The sequence below is a fragment of the Artemia sp. Qi Xiang Cuo genome, chromosome 11 (genome assembly GCF_049724085.1).
Source record: "Artemia sp. Qi Xiang Cuo chromosome 11, ASM4972408v1, whole genome shotgun sequence".
NCBI lineage: Eukaryota > Metazoa > Arthropoda > Branchiopoda > Anostraca > Artemiidae > Artemia > Artemia sp. Qi Xiang Cuo.
The window spans coordinates 72,414,682-72,433,531 of record NC_142804.1 but is presented as its reverse complement, the minus strand read 5'-3'; the positions used below and the strand labels follow the sequence as shown (position 1 = coordinate 72,433,531).

General features: G+C 34.8%; 1 protein-coding gene across 1 annotated transcript in view; it reads right to left on the bottom strand.

Annotated features, from left to right (window-relative positions):
* Window positions 1-18,098, bottom strand: part of bora (aurora kinase A activator-like protein bora) — a 34,707-nt gene extending 16,609 nt beyond the window's left edge. The window contains exons 1-2 of the mRNA XM_089097011.1: window positions 18,062-18,098; window positions 11,190-11,357 (exon numbers count right to left, since the gene is read on the bottom strand). Coding sequence (XP_088953137.1) covers window positions 11,190-11,328 — 139 coding nt within the window. The 5' untranslated portion in view covers window positions 11,329-11,357; window positions 18,062-18,098. The remainder of the gene's footprint in view (window positions 1-11,189; window positions 11,358-18,061) is intronic.
* Window positions 18,099-18,850: the final 752 nt, after the last annotated feature.

Below are 18,850 nucleotides of genomic sequence, written 5' to 3'. Positions count from 1 at the left end.
AATATTACTATCATATTATCTCCAAAAAGACCCGCAAGGATATTTTATAGGTGACATCTACAAAGACGATATTTTTATAGCTGTTATTTCACCAAAAATATATATTTTTATACCATCTTTAAAGTTCGAAGATTTCAAATTTATATTAATTTATTATTAAGCCAACGGTATATTAAAAACAATACAGCATGGCTCTCTCCAGGCTCCATTTCCAAGAAACACTCGAGGAGACAAGAAAAATAAAGAAAAATTTGTTATTCACACTAAAATAAGACTTCAAAAGAGAGAACAAAATTGAGAACGATAAAGCGAAGCAAAGAAAATAACAAAAAAAAAAAAAAATAAATGATTAAATCTGACCTTTCAAACGAAGCGAGATATAGTAGATTTTTTTAGAAATACGGATATAATGACAATACTGGTCAGAGATGAAAAATGGAGGACATCTAAGGGCCTTGGGAAAAAAGCCGAGGAAGTGCAGGAAAGTGAAAGAAGCAAACGAAAAAAAAAACAAAGTGATTCAAGATCAAATAACGGTTTAATTACCAAATGACTTTACGAACTTTCAATATGAATCCATTGGTTCGTTTTTTCAAATAGTGTGGTAGCCTCTAGTTTTAACAGACTGGTTCAAGTTCATAGACAATAACCCATGGACGGACAAGCTAAAAAAACTAGGCTTAAACAAAGATAAAACAACACTACAATACAAAAATAAACACGAGGGCAAAGATACAATAAAACAACAATAATATAAAAGTAGCAGCTAGCCCAGGATCCATAAATAAATATATAAAAGATATTCAATATTATTAAATATAAATTAATGCTAGAAGATAGCCGAGAGGCACAAATTCACCCAGAGCAATAAACCATACAAATAAATTTATCTTATTAAATAAACGCTAAATTAAAGATAATCTTGAACTAAATGAAATTTAAGATTTATTTTTATTAAATGGATAGTAGAAAATTTATCACTAAGATCCTTGAGAGCATCCCAGCACCGGGCTATTGACACAAACGGAGCACATTTAGATCTCTCAGTACTATACTTGTCAACGTAGATACTCTTTTTTTTTTTCGAGTGTTATAATTATGTAAATCTTGTGATTGGGAGAACAAACTTTGATTGAGGTAGTATGGCGGTAATTTCTTAATGTCGTAATTGACTTTGAAAAGGACTGCTCCAAAAGTAAATTGTTGAGAAACTGGAAGTATATCTAGATAAGTATATAAAGATGTTGTAGAATACTTAATTTGAAAGTGTAATAGGTTACGGAACAAAAAGTTTTAGGATTTTTAGGGCTTTATTTTGTAAAATCTATATTGGTTTAATATGGATTTTAAATGTAGATAAGTATGCTAGAAACAATAATTAATATTAAACTGAATCAGAGCAAAACAAATGCTTCGCAAAGCAGAGAAGGGCAAATAATGCTTCAACCTTTGCATTAAACCAGCATAGCTTGAAATTTTTAAGCGTAGATTTTGAATGTGTGTTTTAAAAGATAAGCTTTCGTCAATCACAAGTCCAAGGTACTTTATCAATTCCACCCGATACATTGATAATCGATACTTTGAAGAAGTAACTCGGGTAATATGAGGGCAGATATTTGACTTCCTGTCGTAAATTATAAAATTATTTTCTGATGAATTCAAAGCAATAAAATTTGAAGAAGACCAATCAAGAACATTAGAAAATGCAGTATCCAGTTTAGCCTCCGACATTTCGTCATTCCTCTCAGGAAGTGAAACTGCCGTATCATCAGCAAGATGTGTTTTGAGACACGGCATTGCCGAAGCGCGGTGAAGATCATTTATCTAACTTAGAAAAAGCAGAGGACCTAGGAAAGACTGAGGAACAGACCGAGAGAGGAAATTACCTCCATCTATTTGTTGCTTTCTCTTATCAAGAGAAAGCAACAAATATCTCTTCTCATGGCCGCCTCAGTTTTGTAATCATCATATTCACTTGTTCGTTTCATTTTTTTAGTGTGTGTTTTGTGGAATTTTAGTTCTAACAGGCATGATTGAAGCGACGAGCCTTTAAGATAATTGATAATCAGCTCCATGGTACCATCCAATATGACTTTTGAATCATGCGACATCCTTCTAGTCGAAATACAATATTGATGGATGACGAAGTGGCTGCTGGTGGTATATCCTACCACTTGCTTCATCCTAGTTTTGGCTCCCTTCAACTTCAAAATAACAACACTGGCCCCAGTCGTAGATCTTGGAAAACAGTTTAAGAAAAGGAAAAAAGGTGAACATCCATATGATTAGGAAATAACAGACATGAGACTGAATTAATTAATGATATAGCGTTCTAAGAATCAATCAAGAAATAAAATATTTGAAATTAAATCATTAAAGTACTGAAAAATATAAATCTCTGCAAAAAAAAAATGCCTTAAAGTCAGACAGGGTGATCTTCATGACTACTGATTGTACCTTTCGATATAGTGATTTCACATAACTAAGGGCAAGCCTATGAAACTGAAAAGACTTGATTTACAAGCATTTAATACAGACTAATTGGTACCAAACTCTATTAAATTATCTAAACAGGCCATCTTAACTTGACCACACCTTAGAATCTATTCTTTCATATGTTCCAAAGGTATTATCATCAGCGAAAGCAGCAAGACCATCCAACAAAGGCTAATGACTATAGGCTTGAAAGGATTTAGGATTAGATGAAAGACAGCAAATTACAGTTTCTCTTTTGTAACGGCAAAAATTTGATATTTTAACGCAAATTAAAGACAGCAACGGCTCGACAATTGAACCTTGGGGTAACACAAACGAACTTCTGATTCAGGTGTAAAGTACAAATCCATAGACACTAATCTGCCAGAAAAATAAGAGTTAAACCAAGATAACGTGCCCCAAACACTAAAATGGGATAAAATCAGCGAAAGAATCGTGTAGGGTTAAAGAATCAAAAAAATTGTGAATTTCCAAATCAAAGCAGCAGGGACGAGTCCAGAGACTAGCGCTATTTCATGCTTTTCTCAAAAATCTAGCTATAAATCATAAAAAAAATCTTCATAATCTATAAAAGCAACAAGACAAAACAGCATTGCCTTTCGAAAATCTTGGTTAAGACATACAACAAGACATTGGCTGATATCTAGTTGGATTATTCTGCCAGAAAATACCATAATAAGATGAAAGATTACGAAGTTTCGTCAGGAGAGAAAATTTGAAGGAAGAAGAACTTTTCTATGTTTGTGAATAGCCTGAGGGCTATATAGTCTTGACTGAAAAGCCCATAATTTCTAACAGAAGAAGTAAGGACCAGGCGATCCATAATTCTTTAAATCCTTGACAGTTTCTAACTTAGATAATGGTTCTCTAAACATTGCATTACAGCAGCGGGGGGGGGTGCAAGATAAGACTAAAGACTGTAAAATAAGACTGGTGCAAGGTGCAAGATAAGCAGGGTGGTGCAAATAAAGCTCTGTAACATCATTTTGTGGGTTAGATGATGATAACATTGATAATAATCCCAGCGAGACGATGTAAACAGTCTTTAAGATGAAATAGTGATGTTAAACAAGACAAATATGATAAATATTGACGTTAGCAATCAAAATAATTGACCTTGATGACGGTATAGCTTTTATTACCAATAGCTCTGAATAAGCGGCGGTGACTTGGTAAGAATGCTCTGTCGATAGCAACGACGTCAATGGCGAAGAGATTGATCATAGGATCACTACCGTTCAGCACCAAGTCGCCTTGGACTAAAACAACACCGCACGCTACTCCTCCACCTCAATCTATTCAAAGATTCACTCTTTACCCCCCCCCCCAGGAAGGTATAACTTCCTTTAAATATTTTCTTATGATCTCTTTCCATCCCATTCATGGAAGACCTGTTTTTTGATGATAGTGATAATTGTGAAAAAAGTAGTGACATTTATTTCCTTATAGATCTGGAGGTAACAGCTGAATGTCTCTTCAGTCGCCACTTTCCAGGAAAATAGAACTTGTTCACTCGTGAAATTGGCTTTGCAGAGTCTGGAAAAAATGAACAATTTATCATTTGGCCCGGGTAATTTTAAATTGATCTTGCAAACAAGAGTTGGTAAAATTTCTGCCTAGCATTGGCACAAAGATCCCTTGCAAAAATTAAAAATAATGGGCTCAACAATACAATCTCTCTAATTCAAAGCATTCACTATTGACAAAATCCCTTGAGACTCGAGACTTTGAATCACACAGGCCCAAAACTTAAATCACTGTTCCAAGGCAGTATAGCCCCTCAAACTGGGAGGCCATGAACTTAGGTCTTCAATACTCCTAAAAGTTCTGGCAGTCTCGAAAGCAATTTTACTCGAAAGCAATTAACTAAGTCAAGCCAAAATTTTTATTTTACTAGTACTTTTCTATGGCATGACATCTTTTCTACTTCAAAGGGGCACTAGAACTTTGGAAGTTTCCACTCGAAACAGTCCTATCCCAATATTCTACCACCCCTGATTCGAAATTATCGTTTCTGAAGAAAAAAAATATCAAACATACAAATAAACAAGTATCTGTGACCAGTTTTTTCAAGTAAAATCTAAAACTTTGTGGCTACTCATAAAAGAACTGCAAACCTTCTATGCAGGGCTCTTGGAAGGGCGTTTTTGGGATTTTTCGGGGGTTTCGTCAATTTCCTATTTCTAAGAATTTTTAACTTCTTATGCTAATAGTTTATGGTGGGTAACTTTAAACTCCAGAAATATTACATATTTTTAATGGTCAAGAAAAGTATATTTTTTTCAATATGTATTGTTATCAAGATTTTTCATTTTAAAGTTTAAGTTACTATTGGCATGGGCGGCTCTTTACTTACAATTCGTTACAACAAACATAAATGATAGCTATTTTCGAAAGTTTCTTTTGCTTGGTACTACAAAAAGGCAGTGTGATTTTCCACATTATTTAAAACAGGAGTTCTCAGCCAGGGATGACCATACCCCTTTGGGGGAAGCAAAGTGATTACAGGAGGGCATGGACTCAATCTTTGGAACATATTTGGAAGTAATACTGAGAACTAATAAGATTAATTGTTATTGTCATTTTGACAGTTATGTAAGGACCATTTAACCTTTGCTCTACATTGCTCTATATTGAATTATCCATAGCAGGAGGTGGAGCAACAACAAGAAATGTAGAAGCCCATTGATTTAAAGGGGGGGCAAATGGTATCATTGCTACATTTTTCTTTTAAAGTTTTGATTTTAATTATAGTATATTCATCCTTAAATAATGTAAGTTTTACATTAAACCTTAAACTGTTCTACAGACTTATCTCATGAGCTAATTGGATACATTACATAACTATAACATAGGTTTACTTTTTTATTGGGTAAGGGTGTGTGAGGGGGGAGGAATAGCCAAATGAAAGCTATTTCTACAGCGAATTTACAATTTTAAAGGGCACATATTATTGAATAGTTATTCACGTTTTGTAAAGGTGGTAGGAGTCTTCCCAATCCCTGGTCTACACACTGATACACCAGCAAAGGAAAGCTCCAGTTCCAGTTTTCCAAACAGGCAATCTTGGAAATACCACCAGTTCAACATGTTTCTATCGTCTTGTTTTTAGTTTAAAAAAGAAATTGTTTGACATATTTGGTTAGTAGCAATACTATAAATGTTTGACAATTATATGTTTTTCAAGTAAGTTCATTTTTCACACTTGTTGTAATATTTTTACCATTTCCCTCAAAAACAGGTCCTAAATAGTCACCCAGGTGTTGACAGATGAGAAAGGACATCAAAGTATTTTTTCCAAAATTGGAGGAAGGACGTGTTTAATATAGGGCTTAATATCGAATTATGCTCGACAATGATACAAAATAGATACAAATGGGGTGTAGTTGGCCTGTCTGAGACGCACCTCCCCCGAGCTGGAGAATAAAATATTCTTGAAACCACTTTCTTATTGTCAGGACGTACCAACAATGTTCACCGACAGGGTGCCGGTTTCATTCTCTTTCCAACCACCGGAAGTTCACTGATCAACTTCACTCCTGTATCGGAAAGAATTGCGACATCCATCTGAAAAGACCCATCGGAAATCTCTCAGTCGTCCAAATATACGCTCCAGACTCTGCCCGAAACCTAGCGGATTGTGTCAGTTCTACTTCCAAATACAGAGTGTAACTGATCAGATACTCAAAAACGATATACTAATTGTCATAATGGACAACGCAAGGGTGGGCAGTAGCCATCCTGGTCGGATGGTGGGCAGTGGGCCCATGCCGTCATGGGCCCACATGGACAAGGTCGCATTAATGCAAGGGGAGAACGGCTAATTAACTTCTGAAGAGAAATAAACTATATATCACCAACACCGCTTTCAAAAACAGACACCAACAGAAGTTTACATGGAGATCACCCATTGGAATGACTGAAAACATGATTGACTATATTCTAATATCCAGACCATGGAAGTCTTCAGTAACAGACACTGTTTCACTACCTGAAGAAGACTTTTAATGGGATCACACGCTGCTGATGTATAAACTAAAGCTAAAATTAAAACGACTTGCCAAGACAGCAAAGATTTCCAGATTCCAAAGAGACCTTCTCCGCGACCTACCAAAAAAGACGCTTATACCACTACCGTCTCTACAAAACTATGGGATATCATGAGTATATCCACACCCCTCACAATTCCTGAAGAGATTGACCGCTTAGCCGAACATACTACCCCCGCAATAACAGAGACTGGAAATGACATACTTGGTAGAAAGACTAAAGATGAATAACATAGGATAACTGAAAACATAATACAGCTACATGACCAAAAACGCCTATATAGCAACAAAGCTGACCAAAGTAGCCGAGACACCTACAAACATTTCAGAAGAAAAGTCGAACAAGAAATCTGAAAGGCACTCCGAAAACACATTGCCAAGAAGTGTAAGGACAGTGAAACCCTGTTCAAGAAAGGTAACAGTCACAAATTCTTCAAAACAGTCAGAGAATTATCCACCAGGAGAGATCCTACAACGTGTGTGATCCTGGACAAACAGGGGAACGATATCAATGATGCGAAAATAAAGTCCACCCAATGGAAAGAATATTTTAATAAGAAATTAAACCCAGAAGTAGTGACGGAACCAAATGTCCTATACTATTTTCCAATCACAAAGTATGATACCCGCCACGTCCAATAAGATTCGAGACCAAAGCGGCCATTGAATCCCTGAAGCATGGCAAAGCTCCAGGACCAGACGGTGTCTCTGCGGAACTAATAAATGTCAACTCAAAAGATGTTGTTGACCTATACCATAGTATTATAACTGCCAACTGATGGAATGCTACATCGAGTTTAAAACAGAGCTCTATCAACTATTCATTGATTTCCGACAGGGCTTTAACCTTATATGGAGGAAATATATTTGGCATATTTTAAAGCACTAGTGTCCCAGACGAAATCGTCGAAATTGTTAATGACATGTACAACAAGTTCAAAAGCCAAACTCTGACTACAGATGGCCTCTCTGATGAATTCTTGACAACTTCCAGAGTCCTCCAGGGATGCATCTTATCCCCGCATTTGTTCAACCTATTCCTGCATGACATCCTCTCCCTGACACCTGCTGGGTAAGGGGCGAAAATAGGTGGGATCCTAGTCGGCAACAGGGACGTAATTTGCTATGGGGCAGAGGGCAACTGCCCCTCATAGACCTAGGTTTGCCCCCCACCCCCCCAGACCTAGGTTTGCCCCCAGCTGAAATTTAGTTTTTTTAAAAAATCTTGTCGAAACTAACATAAGCCTGCATAATTCAAGCATCAACAGAAACAGATCCGTTTTCTTTAGTATATATTTACTTTAATAGTACTATAAAGTATCTTTAGTACTTTTATAGTGTTTTCATGGTATCAAATGGCTTATTTTTCAGTTTTTATTGTCATTTTCACTTGATTTGGGAAAATTGACTGCAACTTATCCAACTATCCAACTATTCAGAACTGCACCTGGCAAAACAGCATATCGAGCACTGGTCCATGAAATTTCGAAAGGAGTGGCCCCAAAACCTCCCGTGAGGATGGATGGGATGTAAGTAAGTAAGTGTACTTGATTATAAATGTTTTCACATGCTCAAACTCGAATTGGAAAAACTCCAAAGCTCAGATTATTTTTTAAATAGAAATTTAAACACTCACTAGGATTTTGAAGCATTGGCAAGTGTAATGCAAGCGTTTTTATACTGTCCATTGGCAGACATAGTTTGACACTTTTTCTATAAGACCAGAAGTTTATTAACTTACTCACATCAGAAAATACATTTGATAGAGAATGCAAATATGCAAGTGAGACTACAGAAGAAAGTCAAGAATCTCAATCACAGTGTAAGCAAAAAATGAGAAAGACATTTAACTAGAGGAAAAACCAAAGAACCATTATACAAAAATAAATATAAGAAATAATTTCAAATATTGGGAAACAACTTATATTCAAAGTGAAAACTCGAAAAAACTTGAGTATGGGCCTATATATATATATATATATATATATATATATATATATATATATATATATATATATATATATATATATATATATATATATATATATATATATATATATATATATATATATATATATATATATATATATATATATATATATATATATATATATATATATATATATATATATATATATATATATATATATATATATATATATATATATATATATATATATATATATATATATATATATATATATATATATATATATATATATATATATATATATATATATATATATATATATACACACACACATATATATATATATATATATATATATATATATATATATATATATATATATATATATATATATATATATATATATATATATATATATATATATATATATATATATATATATATATATATATATATATATATATATATATATATATATATATATATATGAAAAAACATAAAGGTATAGAACCCTAAAAGATCATTCTCTAGTACTGGGCTTTTTATAACAAAAGTCAAAGTAAGATTAACACCCAAAACAATTGATACTGCACTCCACTCTTTCTATGAGGCTATTAATTTAAGAAAAACATTTCCAAAAAAACAAGTTTAGTTAAAGCTAAGTAAATAGCAATGTTACAACCTGTTACAATGTTACAAGAAGAAATAGAGTCCCATAATAATTCAGCCTTAAAAAAACGGAAATTACCGCAAGCTGGAGTAAAGTCTACTAACCTCCCTCCTCACCCATCTAATTTAAACGATTTAGGGTCATTTTCCTTGGTCTGTGGGGGTGAGGTCAACCCTGGAGGCATACTTGCTAAAACTTTTGACGTTTTTGAACAAAATGGAGATTTCAAAGTTTTGATACAATATCAATCTTATAGGGGGAGAGGTGGGGGGGGGACAGGGCGTGAGGGGAGAGGGAGGGTGAGTAGCATAAAATCCATGGGAGGGAGCCTGTTGCTTCTAAATCTCTTTTGGCCCTCAAAAAGGGTGTTACAACTTTCAATTTCAAAGCAAATGAGAACCTCCTTAGTTTCTATGAAAAAAACTTCAAGCGAAATGGCTGGAAATTTTTTTTTGCCCTTTGTTAGGTCCCATTTAAAGGGGAACCAATTTTTCTATTTTCTTTTTGCATTGGCTTGAGGGGCCAACCTAAGCCTGGGGCCTTAACTATATAAGTTTAGAGTCCATCACGAAAAAAAATTTTTGGCCCGCTTTTTTTAGCCCTATTATGGGGAAGGGAGGATGTTCCTTTTTACATCAAATGCCTTATTGCCCATAGCCTTACAGCTTCAGGTTTTGAACTGTACGGGCAAAATGTTTTGGCCTATTTCAGGCTAAAAATTGACTCTGTTTGCCTAGAGACCAATCCCTGAAAGCTACAAGCCAATCGCACAACCAATGTCAAACAAGCCCCTGTTTTTTCCATCACAAAAATAATGTGTAAACAATTGGCTATTTGCATTTTTACGGCCTTTATGCTAGGCGCTGTGGGGTTACGCCATTCCTGGGTGCGCATTTATTCGACCTTCTCCTTTTTTTGAACATGGCCAGGGAAAAAGTCCTTTCTTGGCCTTTTTTTATTTTGGGGTGGAGGGCAATATTTGTCACAATATCTCTCTCTGCATTGAGTCTCCCTTAGTCTGAAGACCCAGGTATACAAGTTTAGACCCAATAAGAAATAAAAGGTTTTTGGCTCTCTTTTGGAACCCTTTTTTAGGGGGGGTCAATCGCCAATTGTATTATCTCTAGGTCCAGGGTCTATGAGAGGCTTGCTGTCTCTAGGGGCATATTTACTGATCTTTTTGACTATATTTAACAAAACTGCTATCAAAAATGTTTATTAGGTGTATTTGAATGCTATGTGGGGCTGGGTAGCAAAAGAAAGGCAAAGGAGGTGAGATGGTTGCCCTCCAATTAATTTTCACCAAATGGACTTGTGAAAAAAAATAAATAAATAACAAGCAAATAACATACTGAAGGCTTATGGCCCTTTACTACAGACCATGCTAGAGCGTTACCTCTGATTTTAACAACAGTTGTAGCCACTAATCTACTCAAAATATACTGCACCTATGTAGGCCTACAATTCATATTTATGTTATGTTGAATAAAAATGTAGCCAAATTGTGCTAGTGAGTTACGTGTTTCAAGAGTGCTTGAATGTAGATATGGACATATAATCCTATATAAAACAATATTTATATACAATCATAAAATGATCCAAAGAAAAAAAATTCTTCAACTTTGAAAATAAAGAAGAGGAGAAATTCGATTTTGATTTTTGTGAGTTTTTTTTTAACCTGGGTCTAAAGCCACCAAGAAGTACATTTTGGGCCTAAAGTTTTACAGTCTTTTGGGAGGGAGGTCCTCTGGGTCACTCTTGAGGGGGGAAGTTCTCACCGCCAATTTGTGGTTTTGACTATGCATTTCATACATGAGATACGGTCTGGAGATTATGTAAACCAAAACCAAAATCTACCTCCCTCACTCAAATACATTTGTTTTGAATAAAACTGCAATAAAAAAGACAACAAATACAGTAAAGAGTCAAAAAGCATTGCCAAAAATAAAAGCTACTAAGTATTCTCTGTTTCAGGACACATTATTCTACTAAGCTCTGCAAAAGAGAAGAAAAAAGAAGGAAAAACAAGGTTGGAAAATACAACCTTGGGAAGTAGAATTTTGATGATCTTTTAAAAGTAAATTTGCTAAAAAAGTAGAGCCAACACTTTCATTCTTCTCTGAGGTCAAAGCATCTTCATCTTTATTTTCTTTACTCAAAATTCCTGTTGAGGGTGTATCCATGTCAATTCAGGTTCACTTTGTTGCTAAACCTAGATATAAAGAACATTTTAGTGCAAATTGCCTAAAACCGCACACCACATTTTCTATCTATTTCAAAGTAAGTCTTTGGCAATAAAAATAAACACAGAAAAATAACTGCAAATGCTTTCATAATTATCAGCAATTGCATTACAAAAACTGAGGGAAGTAGCCAAAGCAAGATATTTGACAGGGCCTGCATTAGTCTTTTCAAAAGGGCCCTTTTTCATGAATTTTATAGGAGCCAGATGAGGGTCATGGGTGCCTCAGTCTTAAAACTCATACCTTAATTTTTCCATTGCTCTAAAATTGAAAATATTCAATCTTCCTTGGATATTTAAGTATATTTGCTATGTGGATGTGTTTGACAGAAGGTCTTGCTGACTGCTTTGAGCAACCCCTGACAGCTTATAGCTGAATGTAGAAGAAGATCAGGAAGTGATTATTTTGAGATTAACTCTCTGTAGCTCATAAAAGCTACCACAATTTGCAATAATTACAACCTCTGGTTAATATTTAGAGGAAAGGCTCAATAGCTTTGGGTGAATCTGTGGCTCTTCCTGACAAGAATCAAACACTCATAATAATCTCTATAGATTCCTTGAGGAACAAATTGTAGTTAACACATTTGCATTGACTTAAGAAAGAGTTATTTGTCTCCTATGTATTATTATTATATTGTTTTCTCCAGGGTCACTAAGTGGGGTATAAGGCCATAGACACCAGGAAAAGGTTTAACTTAGTTACAAATTCTGAGCTCTATTGCCCTTCTAAATGGTTGGAGGGTGGGTTGTTACCCTTCAATGTCCCATGTACCTTTAGGCACCAATGCAGCCCTATATGTCATATGACAAGTATTTCAATATGGCTATTTTAGTAAAATTCATTCATAGGTCCAAAAAATATCATAAATATAGCCCCAGGGATAAGGGCTCTAAACTGGGTAAATGGCACACGGAGAATAAAGGCTTCATGTACCAACTTTTAATAAAAGGTGGGCAAATTTTACACTTTTTTAAAATTAGTGGGGGGGGTCATTGAAAAATGTTTTTTTGGTGTTTTCATAGAAAAATCTGAAAATGACAACATTACCCCCCCCCCCAGGATATTGAGAGTAAATTTTGCCCCATCCCTAATTTGTTTTTGAACTGATGCCACTGCATCAGGCTGTATAATTATCAAAAAAAGAATTCTAAGAGCTTGTCAAAACACATGCTCTCTGTATTCTATTAGAAATTAATACATGTAAGGTCTTTGTAGAAAGATCTATTTCTAAAAATTTTGTTCAACTAGCCTAACAGCTTTAGAGCAGACAAAAAGTTTCTATATTGCAATTTTACCCATTACAAAGCCTTACTTAGGCCTGTCAGTAAAGTGGATTGATGATGATTATTGAGAGTTAAGACTGTTGAAAAACGCAAACAGTAGGCTAAACATTTGTTTACATTTTCTACAGAGTCTAACAACTTACTCCTGTTGAAAATGTCCTGCAGAACAAATTACTGTGAACCAACTGTTCCAGCTTTATCTTTTCCAACAAGTCCTTGTCTTACTAAAGTTCTGTTAGTGGTTAATGAAACGGTTTTTTTCTATCTTAAAAAATAGTTATGTTAGGCAAATGAAACTTTCAGCAATGGATGAACAGCCTCAATTATGCCCCAAGAATATATTTTTGAGCTCATTTCTTTACTTCTTTGCTCTTTTTAAGACTTAGAAAATAGTAATTTTAAACATATAAAATTACTATTTAAAACATATTAATCAGAATTCTTTAAAACTTTATCCAACAGTTTGTGGTAACAAACTGTAAGTAAGGAGCAATGTGGCTCAATAGTAACCGAAACTCTAAAAGCGGAATTTTAATACCAATAGATACATAAGAAGAATTAGATTTTTATGCTGATTTCAAATATAGAAGTTTTATCAAGTTTAATCTTACCCATCAAAAGTTATGTGCCTGAGAAAATGTGCCTTATTTTTGAAAAAAGGGGGGAAACCACTAAAAGTAATAGAATGTTTATGAAAATCACACCATCAGATTCAGCATATCAGAGAACACTACTCTAGAGGTTTCAAGCTCCTATCTGCAAAAATGTGGAATTTTGTATTTTTTGCCAGAAGAAAGATCATGGATGTGTATTTATTTTTTATTTTTTTCAGGGGTGATTGTATCAATCCAGTAGTCCTAGAATATAGTGAGAGGGCTCATTCAAACGGAAATTAAAAGTTCTAGTGCTTAAGTGACTATAAAAATTGGAGGGCAACTTGGCTCCCTCCCACACTCATTTTTTACCCAAAGTCACCCAATCAAAATTTTGAGATAGCCCTTTTGTTCAGCATAGTCAAAAGGGCTGCAAGTTATAAACTTTGCCCATTGTTTACATATAGTATTGGTTATTGGGAAGTATACAGGCGTTTTCAGGAGGAATTTTTTTCTAGTGAGGGGTCAGTCAGAGTAGGGGTTACGGGGGAGGATCTTTCCATGGAGGATATTTCCTTGGGGGAAGGGACATTCCTATGAAGGGGGTGCCAGATTTCCCAGCATTATTTAAAAAACGATCAGAAATTAAATAAGACAACAAGTTTTTTTCAACTGAAAGTAAGGAGCAAGATTAAAGCTTAAAACCAACAGAAATTATTACGTATATGAGGGGGTTTGCCCCCTAGTCAATACCTTGCTCTTTACACTAAAGTTTTTTTAGTACCTTCAGAAGAGCTATCTATTCTAATTAACTGGCCTTTGTGGTTCAGGGGTTTGTGATTCAAACATAATTCGAACTTTAGCAAAAAGAGTGAGGTATTGACTAGGGAGCGAACTCCCTAATATACATAATAAAAACATACAAATATAGAAATTTGTTACATAAGTTAATTCGTAAGTTACATTAGAACAAAATTTCAAGAAAGCCAAATAGCCAAAAAAAGGAAAATTAAAATGCAAATTTTGTTTTAATTATTCATGTACAGTGAGCCAAAATCAAAGCTGCATTAATTCAAAAATGTTCAGAAACTAATTAAAAAAAGTTTTTTTAACTGAAAGTAAGGTGCAACATTAAAGCTTAAAACAAACAGAAATTATTCCATATGTGAAAGGGACTGTCCCCTCCTCAACGTCTTGCTCTTTATGCTAAAGTTTGACTCTGTCTCACAACTTTATTTTTTACAACAATAAAAAACTTTAGTATAAAGAGTGAGGCATTGAGGAGGGGACAGCCCCTTTCATGTATGGAATAATTTCTGTTTGTTTTAAGTTTTAATGTTGCTCCTTACTTTCAGTTTAAAAAAAAACTTGTTTTCTTTAGTTAATATAAATAAGGATTTAGTATAGGTTAGAGGTCTCACCTAATCCAGTTACTTTGCAATGTCAAACATTTTAAAGTAAAAAATTAAACATTGGTGCAAGAGCTGCAATTTCACTGACTTAATTTTTAAATTAGACCCTTAATGAAAAAAAAAGATAAACCAAGGGAAGTGAAATGCTTAAATAAAATCTGTGCAAATCTTGATCCAAGGTCATAAACAAATTTTTTCACTTTTGGAAAGAATGTGGCATTCTGTACAATTGTACCTTGCTGGTGATAATGACAAATCCTGTGGAAAACAGCCAGTGCTGGCAGTGGCTTAGCTGTTGAAGTGCATTTCTAGATGTGTACCTAGGCTTGCTGCATTACTCCTTATCAGCCCCAATGGTACTTGATACAGTCCTTGGCTATATACAAAATTTTGCTGATTCTCTTTCAAATTGGCTTTATTTAGTGTTATGAAATAACTGCTGATAACAAAAAGTCATAAATAATAATGACAAATATACAAAATAAGCAACATTTTGCATTTAGACTAGGCCTAGGGTAAGATACCCAGTAGTTGGGCAGCTAATCACCATTTCAGTAGTCAAATCACTGTTATATCTCTATTACACCACCCAGAACTTGGATGGTTTCACTATTGAATTTTCCTAAATTTTCTTAGTAAGAATGTTGTTAGCTTGAATTTAGTCATAAACAATGCCAAATATTTTAAATGCACTGATAGTTAATAGTAGAACCTAATCATGGACACACACTTAAGGCTTGAGCCTAGCCTTGAAAATACTCTCCTATCTTTGACAATGAAACCCATACCACAAATATGTCATGCTGCCCAGCACAGGCCAAAGAACCATTCCTGAATGTGAAAGAAGAGCTTGACCTCTTTTGGCATGTATTAATTTTATTTGGATTTTTTAGTGGAGCTCATTTTGTTTTTTATTTGGTTATAAAAAATAACTTGTTGGTGTGAAAATTGAATGCAGGATTATTAGCCAAATTTGTGATATGTCCTGCTATACAAATTTAATGAAGTTTTTCCCAATATTATCCATGTTTATTGGGTGTTTTGTTACCATGTGGAGAGTTGAAGAACCATATTCTTATTCTGATCTTTGGAGATTGTTAAGTGTATGAAACACACATGAGTTCACCTCACTGTGGGTCATTATTTTTTTTATTTTTAATTTAATGGATATTAAAAAACTTGAACTTTAACTTGGTATTATAGATAGCACATCCAAGTTCCATGGAAGTGTTCAGCACCAAGTTACATGAGCCAACATGGCACTTGGACTGATAAAAGTAACCATCACCACTAAAAAATTTAAAATTATAAAAAGCTGTAAATGGCATTAGTACATCCAAAATTTGAATTGGGGTCAAAAGTTGTGCACCCCCACTATAAACAGATAAGCATGCACTTGAGAGGGTCCAAAGGAGAGCTACTAAGCTCCTGAGCAACTTCAAACACCTGCAGCATCAGGAATGTGTGAAGAAGCTGAATCTGCCAACTTTTACCTATAGGAAAAGAGAGTGGAAATGTAATAATGAGGAAGAAACTTTTGGATGCTGATGCAGGAAATGCCCTTTTCTTTCTAGCTGAGTCAAAAATCACCAGGGAACAATCAAAGAAGCTACAATGATTTACCCACAAAAACAGAGAAAATACAACTTCTTTGCTGTCCAAGGCATCCCCTTGTGGAACTCTATAAGTGAAGCAACAGTCCAGGCAAAATCTATCAAAAATTCAAGAAGTCAGTGGATGGTGACTGAATAAACATGGAGTAGAAATTCAGCTGGAATGTCCCCAAGTCAGAACAAAGAAAGCAGCACCACAAGATCACCAGTCTCACAACATTCTATAGGAGGATCACCCTCACCCTGCTGCTGGCAAATGTAATTTAAGGTATTCTAAGAAAAGGTGAAGAATATTAAAGTTTGACCATAGTTTCTAAATCAGAGACAAAATCAATATTCAATATACTGATCAAAGACAAGCATTGTGATACAGAATAATTGTATGCCTATTTAAATAGATTAGGCTGCATGGGTAACTTTTGCCTAAATTTAAATGTTGAAAACAGAGTTTTCTAAGTTGTTATTCATCCAATTCCAAATAGCCAAGCCTGGTCCTAACTAGCCTATCAGCCAATCTCAACTACCTAAACCTATAGGCTACACCCCATGTTCAAGATTAGGTTTCTGTTTTCCATGTTTGGAAAAGATAGAGTTTAATCAGGATAGTTTGCCCAATATTAGGTACTGTCTGAGTACTGGGATCCTATCCTGTGTCTGTTTTGACAAGGAGGTGGTAAATGAACTTGTCAGCTAATGGCAGTGATGATTATAGCCTCTATGAAAAGAGGAATTAACGGTACTTTCTTTTTTACTATCTGATTTCTGCCCTGTAAGAGGCCTTTGACTGGTTGAAGCAATTCTAGGCAATCGTCCACCAGAACTTAACCAACTACAACAGTCATCACAAGGTAGTGATCCAAGCAGGATCGAAAGTCCTAATATTTCATCTGAGCAGCAGAATTTTGATGGTAAAACATTTAAGGTACCATTTAGCCGTCTAAAGTACTTCTAGGCTATCGACCAAACTGACTCAGCAACAAATGGAAACATAGATCACTTATGTAACACTATTTAATGCCAAATCATAGCACTGAGATGTTACAAATAAAGTCGAATAGTCTATACCACTTGATGCCATTATTTATGATCTATCCATGTATATTCCACTAGCTAAAGACATTTTGGTAAAATTCTACTTTAGCTACTTTTGGCTAGGCTATCTTGGGAAGGGGTTAGGTTAGGAAAATGAGACTTTCAGGGATGGGTCTACAGGCTAAAGTATGTCCCGGGAAGGTATTTTGAAGTACCTACCTCCACTCCTGCTCCCTCTAGAGGGTCATGAAATTTGCCTAGCCTACATGACATCAGTTATCAGTTTCTTTTTCTCTGGCTTTAGCTCTGAAAATGCAATTTCAGTTATTTGAGCAGAATTTTAAGACATATAAATAGTTTATTTCCAAAATTTAGGAAATGTATTTGCATATCTTTTAAACCTTATAAATTGGGATTGAGGAAAGTTGTGAAGCTGAAAACAATTTTGTTGTACTTCATTTAAGCAGAAGATCTATTTTGCAAGGTTTCACTTCTATAACTCACATATTTTTAAAGGTCATCAAAGGTCAGGACCTCTAGAGGGAGAAGGAGTGGAGGTGGATACTTCAAAGTATCTTCCCAGGACATACTTTAGCCTGTAGACCCATCCCTGAAAGTTTCATTTTCTTAACCTAACCCCTTTCCAAGATAGTCAAAAGTAGCTAAAGTAGAATTTTACCGACATTTTCAATCCATCTATGAATCATTAAGATGAAGAAAGTAAATTAGTCAATTACCCAAATCGTTAGTAGGCTATTTAAAGGCAAACTCAGCTACAAATATTGAATTCAAAATTTAAAAAATTAATTTACGCAGAGCACCATCTATAGATACTTTTTCCATAGGATGCTAAAATTCCGACAGCCAGCAGAGAAACATGTTCCAGGTCGAGATCCAATCATGGTAACAAATCATTAATTATTCGTTATTGCCTCAAGTACAGAAAGATAAAAGCAAACCGATCCCTGAAACGCTTATAGTGCGAAATAGATGTTAAAATTGCATTCTCTTCTGAACTTAGAATAATACAAATTGCTCATAATTTTTTTTCAGTTGTCCTGGAACCATCTGTATTTAATATTAAGGCATTTTAGAAGGATTCATAGGCAGCGCAATAGCGCTGCCTAATTAAAAAACGATGCTGGCACAATGTATTATTTATTTATTATTTTTTTTTTTTGGTTTTGGCCAGGGCACTTCGTATCGAAGCAGTTGTCGTAAGAACTTTAAAAAGGACTTATTCGATTGGAGATTGGAATGGCTAGTGCCCTTTTTACACAGTTCATATAATTATCCAGTAAGCCTATCGCAGATCATTTCTGGTCTTCGTTCTTGGTGCGAACAAAAAGCTCCTCCCACTTCTTTCTGTATTAGCGGGTTAGTCTGTTTCCGATTGTTTCCAACAAAGTGCATTATTCTTAATAGCGGGTTTCCACTTGTTTCCGATTAGATCACAGTCTGACTTGTCTACCCATGAAAAGATCTGATGACGCTTATGTTTCTATCCGCAAAAACGTTCTCTGGAG